Genomic DNA, 21,039 nt, shown 5'->3' with positions numbered 1-21,039 from the left:
GAAAGTGAAATAGGTGAGGTTAACACTTTTTCACTATGAGGTCAGTATTTCCTGTGCTGCGGTGACTTAGAAAAAAAACAAAGCATTCGCTTCAAACAAATGTAGCACCACAGTGTCTTTGGTATGCTCAGTCATTTATGAATGTGTTTATAAGCATAGTTATTTCTACTTCCCTGATAAAAGCATAAATGTACAAAAGTTACTATTGTTTTTGCATATTGCACCAGTAATACAGAGCAGAATTTCATACAGGAAAACATCTTTCAGACCTGGATGGGGAAAATTTCCCAGCCACAGGGTCACATTCTTTGTGGCTAACCTTCCAGAGTTTATAAGCCAGTAAGGGGACAGGCTCTGGAATTTTTGGCTGTAGAGACCCTGCTCATTGGAGCTATGAGGAAAAACAAGCTTTGCAAGTATGTGTACACTGACATAGCAATAAAACCAGGTCACGCAACCCTTTCATTCTGTCTGAGATAGTACGGTCCCAAGCAACCTCAAGTTCTGCTGGTTCTCACAAGAGAGTTGATGTGAGCAATACGTGAACACTTAAAGCACCTTTTAAATTTCAAGAGTGGTCACAGTACACGGAGCTATGACATCCCTCCCCTTGATGCTGCAATTAGACTTGACATCGTTCAATTTCCCATTTCAGCAAATCCAACCCGGTTTTTTTAAAGCCTAGCTGTTTCACGAGGGATTTTTTTTTAAAGGGTGGAGCTTCAGACAGGGAGGGTAGAGTTAAACACATCTGGCCTGAGAACAAGAAGTTCCCCACTCCTTTTTTTTGGACTCTAATATTTCAAGCATCTCCAAAACAGACACTGGTCTCTTTTGCTGGAATCTTAAAAACATGGTAAGAAGCCTGCTGAATCAGAACAAAAGCCCATCTAGTCCAGCATTCTGCTTCCACTACCACCTTTCAGTGTTTTTAGCCAGTGTTGGAAGTTAAAGTTATGACTGAGTGATGCGATGCAGAAAATTCTAGGGTCACACGGAAAGTCAAGAGTAGATCAAAACTGTAAAATGAACTAGGATATATTTTCTTTAGTCAATGTCGCAGGAACGTACTGTTTCACTTTGAAACTGTATTGTGCATACCTGTATGTGAGCCTATAGTTTTTCCTGTAGTTTCAGACAATGGAGAAGGAACCTCGTGGTTTTATTTTGAGGGGACTCCCTGCTTCATTTTGAGGCTGTCTTTTTTGTTTGGTTGCCGATAAATGTGAACGCTCACGAAATCCAGAATTTTAGTGTAGCCACGATTGGGAATGATTTGTGCTCACACACGAAAACTTAAGAAAAGAAAGGGTGGCTGTTTGACCTTTTGCTCTAGCTATTGTGAGGTCAACACAAATAACCACCACAAACGCTCTTCAGATTAGATACATTGCTTTTTAGCAACTTGACATTTAGCTGATCCAAGCATGGGCATTGGATAAGCTCTGTTGCTTGAAGTGTTCACGTCTTGCTCACATCAACTCTCCTGTGAGAACCAGCAAAACTTGAGGTTGCCTGGGACCGTACTATCTCAGACAGAACAAGAAGCAGCTGCAGCTTTATTATGCTCACGCGCCTCCCCAGAGAAGGGACTCTCCAGCTGAAAAGTCCGGAGGCCGTCCCTTTCCAGCCACCCCGCCCCTCCGTGGGAGCTCGGCTGGGTGGGTGGGGCTTTCTCCGAGGGAGCGGCTCCAGCCGCGGAAGTGCGGAGGCGGCCAACGGGGCTTTTTGCCCTGCCTTGGTTTGTTGTGGTTCGGGGTGAGGAAAATGGGGCCGGCGGAGCTCCTGGTCGCCCTGGCGGTCTTGCCGTGGGCCTTCCGCGGCGGGTCTGGCTCGCTGGCACTGCCGGAGAAAGGTACCGTGGGAGGGGAACGGGTCCGGGTTCGGCCTCCTCCTGAAGCGAGGCGCCGCCGGAGCCTGGCGCATTGTTCAGCGCGGCTGGCTCTGCGAATACGACTCTTAGAGATTCCTGGATTAAGAGGCCTGGGCTATAGGTTTCGGATCTGGTTTCCGGAATGAGTTTTCCGGTATGCCAAAGCTTGGTTGGTTCAACGCTGGTCATTTTTGCTCGCTTCTGGTCTTGGTAGCGGCGCGCCTTCTCCACGCCTCCCTCTTTGGATTTTACGCATGGTCCGCGCGTCCCGTAGGTTAAGTATTTCGAAGGAGGCATCATCTCTAGTTCCTGATCTTCGTTGCAAAGTCGACCGGGCACTTTGAAACACACGGGAAAGCCCCCCTTTGAAACCGGCCCATTCGTAATGGGCTGCCCAAAAAATATGGGGACATTATTTATCCGTGCCAAATTTATTTGTTCCGTGCGTTTTTATATCCCACATGTTGTGTGCGCGCCGTTCATGTACCCTGGTATCAGGTATGCACGAAAGACATGCCCATCCCACCGCCATTCTAGGCTTCGAGTGAGTCAGGGTTTGTTAGAACTGATTGTGAGGCCTCAAATCCGTACAGCCGAATACAGTACTAAGTTGATCTGCTTTGCCAGCCAGCACTGCATTTACTTCCCACATATTGTCAAATACGCAGCTGGTGCTTCCAGGTCACAGAGTTTTAAGTGACTTTAGACCCCTGCTTGTGTTTGGCTCTTCTGTAAGGCTTTGTGATTTGGAAAATGTTTGTGATTTTCTTTTTTCATCCTGTATTATAGAAGAAGTAGGTTCTCTGGTGCTTATTCATACAAGGAAGTAGATAAGGAAGTTGATTCTTGTATTTTAATATTTTGCTGAAAGCCACCCTGAGTGGCAGGGGAAACCCAGCCAGATGGGTGGGGTATAAATACCGGTAATAAATTATTATTTATTCTTTATTATTAGAGTTAAGCAACATGGCATAAGCAGATTTACTTAAGTTACAGTAAATATGCCACATAGCATGTGAGTTGTATGCCCAACTGTGTTGCCTGGATTTTTGTTGCTATAGGTGAGGCAATTTTCAGGCAAAATCTTCCATAGCTCAGAAGATCTCCTTTTGCTGTGTTGATCCACAATGAAGCATTCTGTGATAAATTCCCTGTTCATGCAGATTCTACATTGTATTTTTTTAAATAAAAGTATTTATCTACCCCTGTATCATGTATCACAACAGTTCACAACAATATAAAAGCATACAATAAATCCATTAAAAAAATACTGTAGAACAAAGGACCTGGTTAGTGCACAATATTAACTGTGTGCTCACACTCAAACTAGCACACAATAACCTGCAAGTGGTCTGTGACTGAATTGTGAGAAATGTTTGCCAAAAGGCCACACCCAGTGGCTGCTTTTATTAGTTTTCCAGTTATAACCCAATTATACAATACCAATTAGTTCCAAATTAATACAATTTCATTAAAGTGAGAACTCTTAAATTGGGACAGGGCCAGTCATGGAAGTCAAATGTTGTGTCCAGGGTAATATATTTCAGTGCTATTCTTTTTGTTATTAGAGTGAATGGCAGTCTTTAACTTAATAGGAGAGAAAGTAAAGTGAACCTACCCTTTAGTTTATTTACAAATGCCCCAAGTCCTAAATTTTTCAGCCATGCATATTTTTATTGTGATATGGCCTTTAGCACTGTATTTGCTGTGGATTTTTTGCTCCCAAACTGGCCATGCAAAAGGCTGTTAGTGCTTAGGTATGAATCATTAGGTATATCAGTGTGATATTATGTCACCCTTTGTCATAGCTGTCAACGTTTCCCTTTTTTTAAGGGAAATTCCCTTATTCCGCATAGGATTCCTCGCAAGAAAAGGGAAAAGTTGACAGCTATGCCCTTTGTTGACCTAATGTTTCAGACTACAGTTCCCATCAGCCACAGCTATTACAGCTGTGCTGGCTTCGGCTGATGGGAGTAGTAGTCCAAAAATATAGAGAGGGCACGACATTGGTAAAGACTATATTAGGCGTATAAAGTTATAGATTAATCAGCATTAACACCTGGGCTTGTTTGCTCATGCTGGTGCATGTGATCAAGGGATACATGGGGCTACCTTTGAAGGTGACTCAGAAACTACAACTAATCCAGAATGCGGCAACAAGACTAGTGACTGGGAGCGGCCGCCGAGACCATATAACAGCAGTCCTGAAAAATCTTCATTGGCTCCCAGTACATTTCTGAGCACAATTCAAAATGTTGGTGCTGACCTTTAAAGCCCTAAACAGCTTCGGTCCTGTATACCTGAAGGAGCGTCTCCACCCCCATCATCCGGCCTGGACACTGAGGTCCAGTACCGAGGGCCTTCTGGCGGTTCCCTCGCTGTGAGAATTGAGGTTACAGGGAACCAGGCAGAGGGCCCTCTTGGTAGTGGCACCTGCCCTTTGGAACGCCCTCCCATCAGATGTCGCAGCAACAAACAACTATTTTACATTTAAAAGACAACTGAAGGCGGCCCTGTTTAGGGGAGTTTTTACTGTCTGATGCTGTATTGTTTTTAATATTCAGTTGGCAGCCGCCCAGAGTGGCTGGGGAAACCCAGCCAGATGGGTGGGGTATAAATAATAAATTTTATTATTATTATTATTATTATTGGCATGGACTGAAGCATAGTTAAGTAGGGATGTGTGCAGGGGTGAGGCCGCAGAGTAGATGTGCACTTTTGCTCTCTACACCTGTTCTCTGGGGGGGGGGGGCACACGGTAGTGATATGGGGCTTCAGCAGTTGTACAGTTGATCCAGACAATGGTAATCAATAAATCTTGCACTCTGCAAGTTGAGCACACTAGGCTGCTAAACCAACTTGTCCATAAAGGTCACTTAAAATCAGCTGGCCCTGGACCCATGAAATGACTGTAAACTCTTTGTTTTCACAATACAGTACTTCTGAATTCTAAAGATACGTTATTAGTGTTAACCTATTGAATCAGTCTAGTAAGATTTCCACGCATCCTCTGTATCAGGAATAGCTAACTCACAGGCAGCCTCTGTTCCACCAAGCAGCTTTTAAGACCCTCAATTTGTCATCTGTTGTTGTTCTAATGTGCTTTTAGTTTGTTAATTTTACTCATGTGGGTTTCCTACTGTGATGCCATGAGCTCTCCAAAATTTGTCAAGATTTTAATTTTTTGATGAGTGCTTCCATAGGTCTCCTGTGACACTGACTCCCAAAGGTTGTTTGTGAGTCCCCAATGGCCCCACTAAATTTGATACTGTATTTAAAATACTGACTACTACATAATACTGACTACTACTGTGATGCCATGATGTCAGATTTTGGTGTGTGTGTGACATCTCTAAGATCCCTCAGATTTTTTATTCCATATGAATTTAACCAGGAAGGATAAAAATTGATTTAAAATATTGTAGTCTTTTGGAAAGAAGCTTTTAAAACTGTTCTCACTATGGCCACTTTTGCATTTGGGCTGCCATGTTCATCTTGACATACATGCTCTGAAGAATTGACTATGGTTCAAGGTGGCCTTTGGCTCTTTAGGAAGGCATGAGGAACAGATGTGGAGCAAGTATTTGAAGAGGCACTCAGGAAATCACTTGGAACTCTAGTTGCGTATTTTCTGGAAATATGTTAGAGATCCCCAGCTTAGTATCGTTTAGCAGCTGGTGTGCTTGTAGCTGCAAAACAATTGTGTAACTCAAGTTTGGAAGGCCTCTAAGGAATAGTGGTTTACTAAAAGCTAGGAACTTTTAGCTTCACATAGTGCATCGTCCTGAGTGTGGAAAGGATATTGTCAGCTTAGTGAACTGTCCTTTTCTTCCTTTTGCTTACATTCCTGAAAAGTTTAAAAGATGGCTCCATGATAGAGATAAGTCTTATGTTGCCTGCTTTAATAAAAGGTGGATTACTGTATCTCTACAACTAAGTAAAATGTATCTTCCCTTTTATCCAATGGAAGACGCAAAGGCATTTATTTGGAACTTAAAATGTTGCACCTACATTGCACAATATGAGTAAAAACATAACTTGTGGGTGCCAGTGCAAGAGGAAGTCCTGGCTATATTTTACAGTTGTAGATGTAGCATCCTGTGGGGTTTAACAAGGGTACCCACTGTGTGCAAAAACCCTGCAAGGGGTCTGCCCAAATACCAGGAAGCAGCAGGAGTCAGGAGAAGTATTTGTTCATGAGCTACAGAACAGCATCTCAGCATAGCAGGCAAGACTAAGATGCTTACCCATTTCTGCTGAGCTATGGAGGGAACTACATCAAGAGAGGGGAGGGGTGTTCCTGTCACAGACTAGACCTGTCTCTTAATGAGAAAGGCCTCACTCACTACACTAGAAGTGGCTAGACCAGGTGGCTTAGCAGGACTATACAGGATTATTACCCCTGGTTTGTCATGATGTACAGAAAGTTTTGTGGGAAGAAATTGGAAGAAAATGTTGAAATATAGGAAATAGGTAAAAACAACTAGGGAGGGAAATGAGGCTATTAAAAAGTACAATATAACTTTAAGAACAAAGTTTGGTTTCCTCCCCCCCAAAAAAATCCATTATTCCTCAAGTCATGTGTTTTAGATCATACGCCTGAGGCAAGGATGATCTTACAGCTGATTTTTTTTTGTAAAGTGCTGTGGGAGCCTCTCTCTTTCTTACTAAAAAGCAGTGTATAAATAATTTTAATTCAGGGTGGTTTTTAGTAGTTAATTCATAGTGAGGGAAGTAGCTTACCAACCTCAAGCTGTCTGTGCCACCTTGGTTCATGCAGGGTGGTACAATTTTTGAAGGCTGGTATCATTGCAGGGCGGGACGCAGGTGGCGCTGTGGGTTAAAGCCTCAGCGCCTAGGACTTGCCGATTGAAAGGTCGGCGGTTCGAATCCCTGCGGCGGGGTGCGCTCCCGCTGCTCGGTCCCAGCGCCTGCCAACCTAGCAGTTCGAAAGCACCTCCGGGTGCAAGTAGATAAAAAGGGACCGCTTACCAGCGGGAAGGTAAACGGCGTTTCCGTGTGCAGCTCTGGCTCGCCAGATGCAGCTTTGTCACGCTGGCCACGTGACCTGGAAGTGTCTCCGGACAGCGCTGGCCCCTGGCCTCTTAAGTGAGATGGGCGCACAACCCCAGAGTCTGTCAAGACTGGCCCGTACGGGCAGGGGTACCTTTACCTTTACCTTATCATTGCAGGGCTACAGTTGGTATACTTGTAGAAATTTTCAGTGGAATTAGACCTACTGACATGTGTCCTGAAATGCATAGTAGGCTGAGTGCAGGCAGGACAGACCTCCTTTGCTTCCATGCATTTGACATAAGGTGAGAATAAGCTGTAGGTGCCCCACATGCAATCCCCTCCATCCAGATTTCAGGCATAGAGGTTGGACATTTCCTACATGTATAGGAATGCACATGTATGTGACATGTGGGAGGCTGAAGAAACACACAGGGCAATTCTCCTGTCTACCCCACCCCTGGTGTGTTCTGTTTATATCCTTCTGCTAGAATTATAAATAGTCATTTGGTTGGCTGTTTTCAAAATTCATTTAATTCAGTTGCATCAAAGCAGTAATAATCTTTGTCTTTTCAGTGCCTTCACCAAGCAATATTGTCATAGATTCATATAATCTCAACACCTCTGTTCGGTGGGATTACAAAAGTGTGTCTTCAAAGACTCTCTTTACTGTGAGCATCCAGTGCTATGATAGGTAAGACGGTTTTGACTTTGTACCTCCCCCAAATGTTTGTTCGTTCAGTGCTGTCTTCTAATGAATCAGCAGATTAACAAAAATAAACATTTTTTGCAATTTTATCACACTTTATAAATTTGAATATGAATTTCGAATGTTTTCTTTTCTTTTGTTTTACATAGGGCTGGTGACGTGGAAGTTGATAACTGTGTAAACATAACACAACACTATTGTGATATCACCCATGAGGTCGATGAGTCGTGTGATACATTCTGGGTGAAGGTTAAAGCTCTTAATGGACTGCATGAATCTGACTATACATGTTCAGACCGATATCATGTGTTTGAGAATGGTAAGTTGTCATTGAAATATGTAAGGCTTCTAGATCTTGAGTATGGGCTATCCTTTGCAATGGGGCTAGGGAATCTCCAGGCTGCAGGGCAATTGGGGGCTCACATGGGGGTTCAACTTAGCCCACAAAGTTGCAGTTTGTAGGTGCTCCTGTATTTAACATGGACACTGGAGGCTAAGGTGGCATTTTTTCCACTCTAGCAGCTACAATCCCTTTTGGACAAAGGTGATCTGGCCACTATACTCCATGCTCTGGTACTTTCCAGATTAGATTACTGAAACACGCTCTACGTGGGGCTACCCTTGTTGACTCAGAAACTTCAGTTGGTCCAAAAGGCAGCAACCAGATTACTGACTGGGGTTCCATTTAGATCTCATACAACTGTGTTTTAAAACAGTTGCAGTGGTTCCCTGTTTGTTTCTGGGCCCAATTCAAGGTACCACTCACATTGCTGTTTAAAGCCCTAAACAACTCAGGCCTCCAATATCTGAAAGACTGTCTCCTTCCCTACATACCCTCTATGGTGCTGAGACCAGCAGAAAAGGCCCTCTTGGTAGTTCTAAGGCTTTGGGGGGGCAGCCAGGAGAGGGCATTCTGTGTGGCGGCCCCTAAGCTGTGGAACTACCTACCCACACAGGTGTGCCTTGCACCCTCCATCGTACTGTTTAAACACCTGCATCTACAGGTGTTTTCAGGACCCACCTTATTTTTATTGTTGTGGATTGTTTTAAATTATCCGTAATGTTGTTTTAATGTTGTAACCCATCCTGGGACCTTAAGGTAAAGGGTGGGTACTACTACTACTACTACTACTACTACTACTACTATTCTTTTCCCCAAACCACACCTAGCCACACATCAACTGTTATTGATTATGCCAGCTGAAAAGCAGACAGTCAGGGTTTAATACTTCACTGTTTGTCAAGTTCCCAGCAGGGAGCAAGATCACAGAGCAGGATTAAATCTAGTTATAGGTAGGTAACCGTGTTGGTCTGCTGTAGTCGAAATAAAATAAAAAAAATTCCTTCCAGTAGCACCTTAGAGACCAACTAAGTTTGTTATGGGTATGAACTTTTATTGGTATCTGAAGAAGTGTGCATGCACACAAAAGCTCATACCAATAACAAACTTACCGTAGTAGGTCTCTAAGGTGCTACTGGAAGGAATTTTTTTATCAGGATTAAATCATCACTCATCTGAGTGACAATTAAAGCCAGTGCTTTTTTTCTAGAAAAATAGGTGCCGGCACTCACCATGAAGTTGTTACAGTAAGTGCCACACTTTTTAACAACAACAAAAGTGCCAGTACTGGTACCCTGAAAATAATAATTTATTTATACCCCACCCATCTGACTGGGCTTCCCCAGCCACTCTGGGTGGTTTCCAACAAAATATTAAAATACAGCACTGATTGTCTGAAAGCAGCTCTTGTACACAACCTTTTTGAAAGAGACTTCTGCAAAGCCTTTAAGCCTGTCCCTGCACTCCAGGTTGAGCCCCTCCAAAGGGGAGTGGCTGTCTTAAAGTCTTTTGTAAATCTCCCTCTTTTAAGTCCCCAGTCTCGGAGGCTAAGAAGCGAAGTGCAAGATAACTTGGGAAAGGGCTTGCAAGTCTAATTTACTCCCCTCTGAGATCAGGAACTTAAAGCGGGGAGACTCACAGAGCCCTTTGCAAGGCTTCCCTCGCTCCCTTTTTAAGCCTCCAAGCTCAGGGGCTTAAGAGTGGAGCATGGGGAGTAGGCCTGGGTGATATATTGATTTATCACCCAGGACCAGTATGAGGAGCAGACCACGATGTTGCTTTGACTTAGCGGTATATCGCTGGTGAAACCGCCACCACTCCTGAGTCCCTCTGCTAGCAGCGTCCACTGGAGGGAGTCAAGAGTTCCTTCCTCAAGCGGGCACTGCTTGTTCCTCCCTCTGCATCTTTAAACTGCTCAACTGAGGAGTGTGCAGCTGCCCTTGCCTCGGTTGAGCAGTTAAAGGAGCCCCCAGCCTGGCAATGTCTCCTGCAAGCCAGCGGTGGGTTAGAGGCTCTGAAACTGCTCCACTGAGGGGAGCGCAGTTGCCACTCCTCAGTTGAGCAGTTTAACATTCCCCCCCCCCCCACTGAGACAGCCCCAGTGCTCTTGCAGCTCGCACAAGAATGGCAAGATGGCAAGAGCATCAGGGCTGTTTTAACTGCTCGCTGTGGGGAGCAGCAATCCTCTCTCCTCAGCTGAGCAGCGCAAACAAGTTGCATTGTCCCAGTCTGCAAGCCTGGGTGAAACTGCCTCAGCTCTTGCCAGCGCATCTTGTTTTTTCAGCATCCTGGTATATCGCCAAACCCCACAGTGTTTGGCTGGCAATACACCGTGATGTCGAAAAGCTGATATTGCTCAGCCCTAAGGGGGAGATGCGTGTAGCACAGGTGAGCAGCCTATGACAAATAGTACCTGCCTCCAATTAAAATGGCTTTGTTAATGCTCCAATTATGATTCATGTGGGATAGCTTCACAATTTCCATACTGAATATCTTCACGGGTTGTCGATTCTCTCTATTGATTATCATTTTAATTACTTCTGTAGTACTTCACAGAGTTAAAAAAAAGTATAGTTGTTATTCTTGCAGCACAACACTTTGAGGTATATTAAGAGAGTGGCATGGCCCAGGCAGCCTGATCCCTACATACAGTAGAATTTTAGCCAATACAAATGGGCTGAGGGTTGCATTCTGTCCACAAGTTGTTCCCCAGATAAGATCTGATGATTCACCCATACTGCTTCAATACGCTGATAAATGTTTAAAGTTCTCTGTAGCTAACTTTCTTGCATTGCAGTACTGTGAACTGTTTGATATTAATAGGAAAAGTTTAACTGTTTCAGGCCGAATAGCACCACCAAAATTTAATATCTACATTGAGAATCATCTAATAATAGTTGATACTGAAGTTCCTCTCACTCCATATGGCAAGAAGTTCCCACTTACTTTAAGGGCAAACATCACAGACTTCACCTCCAGAGTGTTCCTTTGGGAAAAAGGGCACCCAAAAAAGGTATATTTAAGACTATCAACTTCTAATGTAGAGGCTGTTTTTGATGTGATGCTCAGATAACAATTTCAGCATAGTTCTGATGAGCTTCAGTTCTCCAGCGGGCACATGAAGTATATTCCACACATTTTTTAGGAAACTGGAAGTTGCCTAATGGCTGGACTTCTGGGTGTGCTTTGTTTTCCTGTTTCCTGTGTATACTTCATATTCTTGAGCTGTGAAGGGACATCCTGTTTTTCTTCTTGATATTAGCATGGGGAAGGTAAAGGCCTGAAAAAAAATGTGTTTCTTTCAAAGTGTGTGCTTGCTTCTCTCAATCTACAAGTGTACCACTGATAGCACTATTTCCCCTTAAGGGCATAGTTGGCAAGATTTCTTTTTGATAAGTGCTACAAACCTCAACGACATAAATTCACATGATTGACCTGTTCATTTATGCTGAAGCACTGACAGTTTTGCAGTGACAGTTAGAATTCTTTACCCAAGTCATTCCTGTTACTTACTGTGTTCAGAATCTGTGTGTGTGTCTCTGAATCAGGAGTACTGCATAGAGATTTTAATAGACAATCTCATGTGCCCTAAGACTGTTCAATGTGCTACTCATCACAGCAAGACAATTAAAAACAATACATTGAAAACAATTTATGTTAAACAGGTTTCTAAGTATTGTGTACATTAGGGTACAGTTAAAGTTTCAGTTTCCACATTTTTTTCAAGAAACAAAGCTTTATCTCTTAGAGTACTGATGGTTTAATTGTGCTATAGCAGTAACAATAGTATATAGTGTCTTTTAAAATAAGGTAGTAATTTACCACACCAACACGCACCTACCTTACAAATTAAGAGAAGAAATCACCAGGGAGGAAGAGATTTGTGAAAATTATGTAGGATCCAGCTGCATATTGCCACTGAAGACTTGAAGCAGTGCTTCCACCATGGATTAGAATAAAGGTTAAGGTAAAGGTACCGCTGACCATTAGGTCCAGTCTGCGGACGAGTCTGGGGTTGCGCGCTCATCTCGCTCTATAGGCCAAGGGAGCCGGCGTTTGTCCGCAGAGAGCTTCCGGGTCATGTGGCCAGCATGACTAAGCCGCTTCTGGCGAACCAGAGCAGCGCACGGAAACGCCATTTACCTTCCCGCTGGAGCGGTGCCTATTTATCTACTTGCACTTTGACGTGCTTTAGAACTGCTAGGTTGGCAGGAGCAGGGACTGAGCAACGGGAGCTCACCCCATTGCAGGGATTCGAACTGCCGACCTTCTAATCGACAAGCCCTAGGCTCAGTAGTTTAGACTACAGTGCCACCCGCGTCCCTCTGGATTAGAATAATAAGCACTAAAGAATGAAAATTGGGGGGGGGGGGAGCAGAGGAAGAAAGGGACTTGGTGAGGAAGAGAGTGCCAGCAAAATGTTGGGAACAAGTAGGGCCACATTGTGAGAGAAAAGACAAAATTAAGGACAAGAGAATGCAGGCACTTAGAAGCAAAGGGCAAAAGTTTAAAATGAATGTCATAATGAAAGGGGAGCAAGTAAAGAAGACAGAAGTGGTCAGTCCAGGAGGCAGGATGGGCAAAATGAGTAGCAGATTTGAGAACTCGAGATAGAGGGTGGAGAAGAGAATTAAGCATGCCTGGGGAGGGAATTAGGCAAGCTTGATGCTTTAAGTAATAGAGGCAGCATAAAATCAGTGTAAACCAATGTTTTAGTTGTAGGAGGAGAAAGAATGAAATTTGGAAATATTCAACAAATGCAAAAGTCAGGATAATGTAATGGTAAAGAAGAAAAGACAGGAATTTCTGTCTCTTTTTTAAATAGACTTTTTAAAAGAGACAGTAATAATGGAACTAAAGAGGAGGAGCGGTAAAGAGGAGGAACTATAAATTCAATATATATTTCTTAGTTATTTCATGTGAAACAATGGGGGGCAGGGCGGAATCCCAATATGTATTTTCATGTATCTAGGTATATGCACCACAATATGTTGGTCATTGATCAAAATATATCGTAAGTCTCTTGTTCTAACACTGTGAGGCTAAATCAGTGTTTCAGGGAAAGAGAAGACAGTTGATGAGAAACAATAACATGGTTCTGTTAAGCAAAAAAAACCCAATAGCTTTTAAGAACACAAAGAGGGATGCTACATATTGAAATAGCAATGAGGTTAGAGAGAAAGGAAGAATGTGGACCAGGACCCTAATTAGTTGAAACACCACTGACACGAAGTAGGAATGGAGGTGGAGGGGAGGACAAAGGAAAGGGGGAAATGAGAAAATTGATTGCATCATGTTAGGAACAGGGAAGTAAACCACATACAGTATAAATCATGCAGTGGGGAAACAGAGATGGATAATCTGACTAATTCTAAGAACATGGAAAGAAAAATCTGGTTGTATCATGGAGCCCGTAAGAAAGGCTTTTTCCACTCTGCAAATCTTCAGTAGCAAATTAGGTTGTTAGTAGGCAGCGTTTAAATCAGCTGACAGCCCCCTTCCTGTTTCCTTGCATATATTGTATTTACATAAAGAAGTGTAACTTTTTAAAAAAAGTTTTTTTGTTATTTACAGCGTCAAAAATTTGAGGCAGAGGACACATCATGTAGTGACACATCATGTACCATATCTATTCAAGTTCCTTCTTCGGAAAGCTTGTATTGTGTTTCAGTTCAAGGATTTTCAGAAGAGTTTGCCATTCAGAGTGAAGAATCTGAAGAGAGGTGTATTGACATTCCTCCTAAACACTCATCAGGTAAATAAGTTAATTCTTCATTATTTTGAAAGCCTCATAACCTGCAGAGCAGAGGATCATACAGATGCACCAGGACAGGGGTGGGGAACCTTTACGGCTCTATGGGCCACAGTCTTAACAAAATCTGCCTCATAAACCAAATTGGACAGGTTGGCAAGCCGGCTACCCCTTAGTCATCTGCCATCATTGTGATGTCACATGATTGACTGGGTGGGGGTAGACTGCAGCCTCCACATCTTTGCAAAAGCAGCCTCTTTCCTCCTTTACTTAGAAGTAACCACCACTGAATTCAATGGTTACCATGGTCACTCAGCTTCATAATTTGGAGTAGAGGAGGATCACAACTTTCACAGGGGTTAGGTTCGGAGATTGTACATATAGTCAAAACTGTGTGTAGCTAGAACAACCCTGGAATCGCTCCCACCTGACCATCCCTGCCTTTCCAGTGCAGGCGCACTGTGCAGGTCTTGCCTGCAACGCAGGGTGTCAGGAGCCTTTCAGAACCCAGTAAGCAAGGCAGAGGGCTTAAAGGTGCTTTCTGCGCCAGCACTTCTCAGCTCTGCTGTGCGTGCATTTGTGTTACCACGGGTGACCAGCCACCAGGTGCATATTAAGTGTGTGCAAGTTGCAAGTCGACTGTACTTGCATAGTTGCCATTCTGTCTAGATTCACAGGTGCTGGTTCAGCTTTTTCTGACTGCTCCATCTTTATAACCTCCAGCTGTTCAACTGCTGCAGTTATGGGACGGCCCACAAACACATCCAGGGAGTTCTGTGTTTCAAAATGCAGCTTCCTGGTTCCTAATTTGTCAGAGGGAACCCATGATGTCAGTCTAGCTTCTTCAGAATCATTCTCCCACCCACAGCTTCAGTAGAACTCCCTACAGATGGAAGACTGCCCATCTCAAGCTAGAAATTCAGAAATCTCAAGCTACATACAGCAGTTGTACCTTGGTTTTTGAACAGCCTAGTTCTTGAACGTTTGGCTCCCAAGCGATCAAAACCCAGAAGTGACTGTTCAAGTTTTTGAATGTTCATTTGGAAGCTGCACGTCTGACAGGGCTTCGTGCAGCCAATCAGAAGCCATGCTTTGGTTTTCAAACGTTTTGGAAGTCGAACGGGCTTCTGGAACGGATTCCATTTGACTTCCAAGGTACGACTGTATAGATAGAATCTGTTTTAAACTCATTACATCATGCTCTCATGGATAACAGTGTGTGTGTGTGTGTGTGTGTGAGAGAGAGAGAGAGAGAGAGAGAGAGAGAGAGAGAGAGCTCTGCGCTGCCAAGGAAGGACCTGTTAATTTACTGAAAAATATCTGTACTACTTTGAAATGTGTAGCATACGTATATGTGTGAATTAATAGTATTAATAGTATTAGACCCCAATGCCTTGTTATTGTATCAAATGTCTCTCTCTTTAATTTTGTAGATTTAACAGTGCCTATAACTCTAGGTGTTATTGGATTTCTTCTTTTGGCGGGAATTCTTGCAGGAATCTACAGATGTTTCAGTAAAAAACAGAGAAGAATTAAACTTCCTAAGTCTCTGGTAAGTTCTCTGTAGGAGCCTAAAGCTCTTTTTTTCATACGTTGTTGTTGTTGTTTAGTCGTGTCCAGCTCTTCGTGACCCCATGGACCAGAGCACGCCAGGCACTCCTGTCTTCCACTGCCTTCCGCAGCTTGGTCAAATTCATGCTGGTAGCTTCGTGAACACTGTCCAACCATCTTGTCCTCTGTCGTCCCCTTCTCCTTGTGCCCTCAATCTTTCCCAGCATCAGGGTCTTTTCCAGGGAATCTTCTCTTCTCATGAGCTGGCCAAAGTATTGGAGCCTCAGCTTCATGATCTGTCCTTCCAGTGAGCACTCAGGGCTTATTTCCTTAAGAATGGATAGGTTTGATCTTCTTGCAGTCCATGGGACTCTCAAGAGTCTCCTCCAGCACCATAATTCAAAAGCATCAATTCTTCGGTGATCAGCCTTCTTTATGGCCCACTCTCACTTCCATACATCACTTCTGGGAAAACCATAGCTTTAACTATATGGACCTTTCTTCATATATAATGTCTTAATAGTTAACAGACTCAAATTTTATTTTGTTGGTTATCTTAGAAAACTTACATGCTGCTTTATAGCTTCAAGAGACTCCCAAAGAGGGTTGCAAATGTTTTCAAAATACAGTCATACACAATTATAATATTATGCACTATGTAGCATTCAGTAGAACACATTGAGTAAGCCAGGCATAGGCAAACTCGGCCCTCCAAATGTTTTGGGACTACAATTCCCATCATCCCTGACCACTGGTCCTGTTAGCTAGGGATGATGGGAGTTGTAGTCCCAAAACATCTGGAGGGCCGAGTTTGTCTATGCCTGGAGTAAGCGAGGACTGCTTTCTTCCTAATAACCTCTGCTGTTCAGGCCCAAAGCTGGAAAAAACCTTCCGCTGTTGGTATAAAACGCTTTGACGCAACACTGACAAAAATGTTGGTCCCGAGTGACTATTAGATGGTAGCAACAGTGTTCAGAATGCAGTGTCCATGGCATAGCACTGCATTGTGGGGAGATTAGAAATGCTTTCAGCAAGTTCAGCCACATGAGGCCCTGTGCACATCTTGGTCCCTGTGGTGCCTGACACAACCTGGCCGTATTAGTAGTCAAAAGCAAAGGCCTCCACAGCCAGATTCACTGGTGTGGCAACCATTTTAACTTTTATGGCATTTATCCCACTTTTTTGTTTTAAATATCCAAATACACATTTATGTTCAAATGATGAATAAAAGATTGCAATGCATCATATCAATTTATGCAAAACATAAGATTGAGTATTTTATCTTCCATATCTTTATCTTTATCATATTCCAGTGATTTATGAACTCCCATCTTTCAGTAAGCTTATGGATTACTTGGACTTCCTTACTTCTCTTACAATTTTTATAGGGCTTATAACTAAACATGGGAGCTGTGTGGCAAATTTATCACATATTTTATTATCTTATTTGTGTTGGACCGGATTATTATATTTTGCTCTTTTTTCAGCTTGTAAACTGCCTTGTGCATAGCAATATAGAAAGGCGGTATAAAAATTAAAAGTGAAATGAAATGAAATGAAGGGCAGGGAAGAAGCTGGAAAATGAGCAAACTGATGCACTCCCATGTGTTCATGCATGCTAAAACAGATGAGAAATGGGCTGTGTGTTATCTTTTGTTTCCAAGGAAAGTAACTTGCCACTAACTTTTTCATTTCCTTTTTCGTTTAAGGCTGCTGTGGTAAGAAACATGAACCCAGTCAACTTTGACCCCAGACCAGAAGGCAGACATGCTGTTCTTGTAACTGAACCAGACATTAAGCCAGAGTCAGATCCCTCAGGAGAGGCCACTGGCCTCAGTGACTCTGACCAAGAAGCAGATGCACTTCACTCTCAGAGAACTTCAAGTCTCCATGAAGGCATTATTGTGGAAATCTCTGAAGGTGAACAAAGTGCTGAAGAGAATGAAAATTATTTTAAAGACGTCAGTGGCCAAGAAGAGATGTGTAGCAGTGTTCCAAATCTGGATCTTCCCAATGCAGATGTGGAACAACCCACACTCCCAGATAGCTGCAGAAACATTTCTGGTTATGACAGGCGTTGGCTTCCTCCTGATGTGGAAGAATGGCTGAAAACACAGAGTTCCAGTGACACACCAGAAGCCTAAGAGGTCCGTTTCTCAATCTGAGAACATTGTAAAAGAGAGAGAGAGAGAAGCAATTACTTTTGACTGTCACAAATATCCATTGTAAAGGTTTATAAGCACTTAGGGTTATCTGAAGTATTCTGCTATGAATTTGAAGAATTGTAGAGTTGAAAGGAAGCCTGAGGGTCAACTGGTCCAACACCCTGCAATGCAAGAATCATAATCTTTTGCTACCCCCACTGTGGGAAGCAGTATGCTTTTTGAATACTGGCTGCAGGAAACCTCAGGATGTGAAATGCTGCTGTGTTTCAGGCCCTGGTTGTGTGCTTCCTGTAGGCATCAGCTTGGCCAACTAACTGTGAGAACAGCATTCAGACCTAGATGGATCACTTGCTGCAATTTTTTACTTTTCATAATATATGTTTTTATGATGTGAAATTTGAAACTATGATTTCCCAATCCTACAAAAGGTAAGTTGCAAGCTAACACTCACATATTTAAGAGTAAGCCACATTGAATCTCTTACTTCAAAGAAAACCTGACAGTTTTATTATAACCAAAGACTTACGGTAGTTTAACTGTACAGCTACACACACATTCTAGAGAAGGGCTTCAGCTAACTTTTCTAATAATAGCTATATTGATACGGTTAAATAAGTTTCCATAAATATCCTCAAGCATTAATCTGTACCCGCCCCACCAGCATGCTTGGGCCTTGGTCTGTGGTCAACTGATTTTAATGCCCCACTATCTGGATACCTTCCCCTAACTGTGTAGAGAAGATCTTTTCCGGCCTAGTGTAGTTCGCTCTTCCTTTTCTTTGGACTGATAGTTGGAACTGATAAAAACTCTCATCGCCACATAGATGAGTGCAAATTCAGGTTGCATCCCTTGCGACTGCAAAGCCTGTGAGGTACAGCCATGTATAAAATGAAGTGTGTGTGAATTGATAGAAATTACACCCCCCACCCCTTGTTTGTTCTCAGGTACCGTGTTCACTTCTGAAAGACATTATTATGAGCAATAGGTTCACATTAATGCATCTCCCCAAATTGCATTTTCATTTCATCCACTGGCAGGGCAGCATTTAAAAATCTGATACTCATAACAAGATACAGCTCACTTGGAAGGGGGGGGGGACCTAATAGAATGACAGTAACACACCAGATGCTCCAGCCTCATAAATTAGGAAAAGATTATGCATAGCCAGCTGTACCATATAAATGCCCAGTTTTTTATACTGCACCATGACTCTTGGTGTTTATCATATGGTCTAGCATCTGGTCAGCCCTGTCCACTTCCTATATATCTGCTCTGCTTTAGGGGTTATTTATATTCAGGGCTTTCTCCCCCGTTTGTATTGTTCCTTAGTCTAGTCTACCTATAATAAGACACAAATGTGGGCTGATAAGGGGGGGGGAGGGGGCCACACACCACACAATGTCAAACAGAGACTAGACAGCAAAAAAGGGGAAGCGATGCACTAACTGGCGTCACATGGGGAACTGAACAGACGGAAGTCAGAGGATTTCTGCATAGTCTCCCTTTTTACTGCAGATTCATTGCGTATGTGCAGTGCAGTGTATGCTTACCCACTGCAGGAAGAGCTGCTTGACCTTCCTAAACTAATGACCAGTTCAGCAAAATCTTCATTTCGACCTGAGATTATCAAGGCCTTTTGGAGCCATCTAAATACTGTTCTGGGATTTTGAACAACCTACAAATAGGCTGACTCTGCAGAGCCCAAGGCTGAAGCATTCACCCATTCTACCAGTAGTATGGTGGTGGAGATGTAACCAAAGATTGGGACATACCTACATTGGGGGGGGGGGTGACCATAAGGGCCACAGTAACTCTCTCCTGATAGGTAGGCATTCCGCCACCTATCCACACAATAAACGTATGATGCAAAAAGTGCACTGTTTACTCAATGATGTCACAGTGCCAAATCAGGTGGGTTATTGAGTGTTGGGGATGCCATCGCATCTACATTGTGTAGCCTGAGATCACACTGTGAGGAAGAAGCGGTTCCAGTGGACAAAGGAAAATATATGCCAAAGCAACCACTGCCCGTTCAGCAACAAAAAAGTTCATCCTAGTTTCTTTACAAGTGGGTGGGTAATATGGTGCCAGTTAAACTTCATGTTTGCAGCTTTTATTTTATTTCTGGTTAGATCTCTGTTTATATCTGAAAGCCATATCTGTGGTTAGCCTAGGGTTTAGCACTGATCTGTAATGTGTGAGAGCCAGCGTGGTGTAGTGGTTAAGAGCAGTGGACTCAAAATCTGGTGAATCGGGTTCACTTCCCTGCTCCTCCACATGCAGCTGCTGGGTGACCTTGGGCTAGTCACACTTCTCTGAAGTCTCTTAGCCTCACTCGCCTCACAGAGTGTTTGTTGTGGGGGAGGAAGGGAAAGGAGAATGTTAGCTGCTTTGAGACTCCTCTTTTTCTTTATCCCCCACCTCTCTGTCCTGTGACCAACATTAGCCACAAAGTTCTAAAAATGCTGTGTTTGAATTATGGGCATGGAACTTCTAATCCAAGTTTGTAATGTTAAAGCACTTTTGTACAGATTTGTTTTTAATTACATACATGTTTGTTATAAAAATACATGTGTGTGTCTTTATATTTCTTATTTTCATAAGTGACTGTTGGCTAGAAGGCAAAATAAATGTTCCTTCTGGAAGACACCAGTTATATAAATATTTCTGCATGGAATTTGTTTTGAAATAAACTTAAAAATGCAGGCACCAAAAAGGAAGAACATCTCAGTACAACAAGATCACTAATGTAAGGGGGAAAGGATGTATAGCGATAACAGTTCTTAGTAAATTCTGAATAAACTGGTGGGACACTTAAACAGCCTTAGTTCACTAAAAAGTTTAAATCATGGAAAAAATAATGCCAATAGATGGCACTCTTGTCCTGTGTTTTCCAGACTAGCATCTGGACAGTAATTGATTCCAGCTAAGGCAAGGAAGCTATGATTAGTTTCTGTTCTTCACAGTAGCTACCTTATAGACATAGAAAATTTTAGTGCATATTATTAGATCAACTGTCTCTGTTAAATTGAAGAAATGTACTTGGGCTCTTTTTCTTTTTTAAATTATACTCAAACACTGCTCAGTATCTTATTTCCTTTTGTCACTTTATATGCCATGTAAGCCTCCTGAGCTGTGACGAAAACAGAACTGGAGATTTGGGGGGGGGGGAGCTCTATCCTCATCAGCAAAGTACCCTTTCGTTTGCAGAGAGCTTCCATCTCTGCAGCATTTTGGAACCTTGGCAACCTAGAGGGCTAGCTGCAAGTTACCAAAAGACATAGGAAGCTGCCTTCTACTGAGTCAGACCATCAGTCCATCTAGCTGAACATTGTCTACAGGATTTCAGGAGGGTCTCTCCCAGTCCTGCTTGGAGGTCTTCTGGATGCAAAGCACATACTCTGTCACCCTTGCCGATACAGCAGCAAGAGATTCCTTACTGCGACAGAGAAAAGGAAGAAGCCTGAGGCCACACTTCTCCATATTTGAGAGAGAGAGAGAGATGTTCTCTCGCTGTCTCCCCGTCCCAGTATGCCACACAGGTCCAAAGGAACAATTTAGACTGAAGTACAGAGAACAGACTTCATCCATGTAGATCCACCGGTATTGGTGTCTCCTCTGTGGTTATGCCAGCTA

General features: G+C 43.0%; 1 protein-coding gene across 1 annotated transcript; it reads left to right on the top strand.

Annotated features, from left to right (window-relative positions):
* The first annotated feature begins 1,637 nt into the window (after window positions 1-1,637).
* IFNGR1 (interferon gamma receptor 1) lies at window positions 1,638-20,059 on the top strand. The gene is made up of 7 exons (XM_083731688.1): window positions 1,638-1,855; window positions 7,463-7,580; window positions 7,745-7,914; window positions 10,779-10,948; window positions 13,510-13,690; window positions 15,121-15,239; window positions 16,948-20,059. Exons 1-7 carry the CDS (start codon window positions 1,768-1,770, stop codon window positions 17,380-17,382), a joined length of 1,281 nt encoding a protein of 426 aa, XP_083587814.1. The 5' UTR covers window positions 1,638-1,767; the 3' UTR covers window positions 17,383-20,059.
* The last annotated feature ends 980 nt before the right edge of the window (window positions 20,060-21,039 follow it).

Source organism: Podarcis gaigeae (assembly GCF_964106915.1).
Source record: "Podarcis gaigeae genome assembly, chromosome: 3".
NCBI classification, from domain to species: domain Eukaryota; kingdom Metazoa; phylum Chordata; class Lepidosauria; order Squamata; family Lacertidae; genus Podarcis; species Podarcis gaigeae.
The sequence above is the reverse complement of the archived record's forward strand: the minus strand, read 5'-3'. Positions and strand labels throughout refer to the sequence as shown.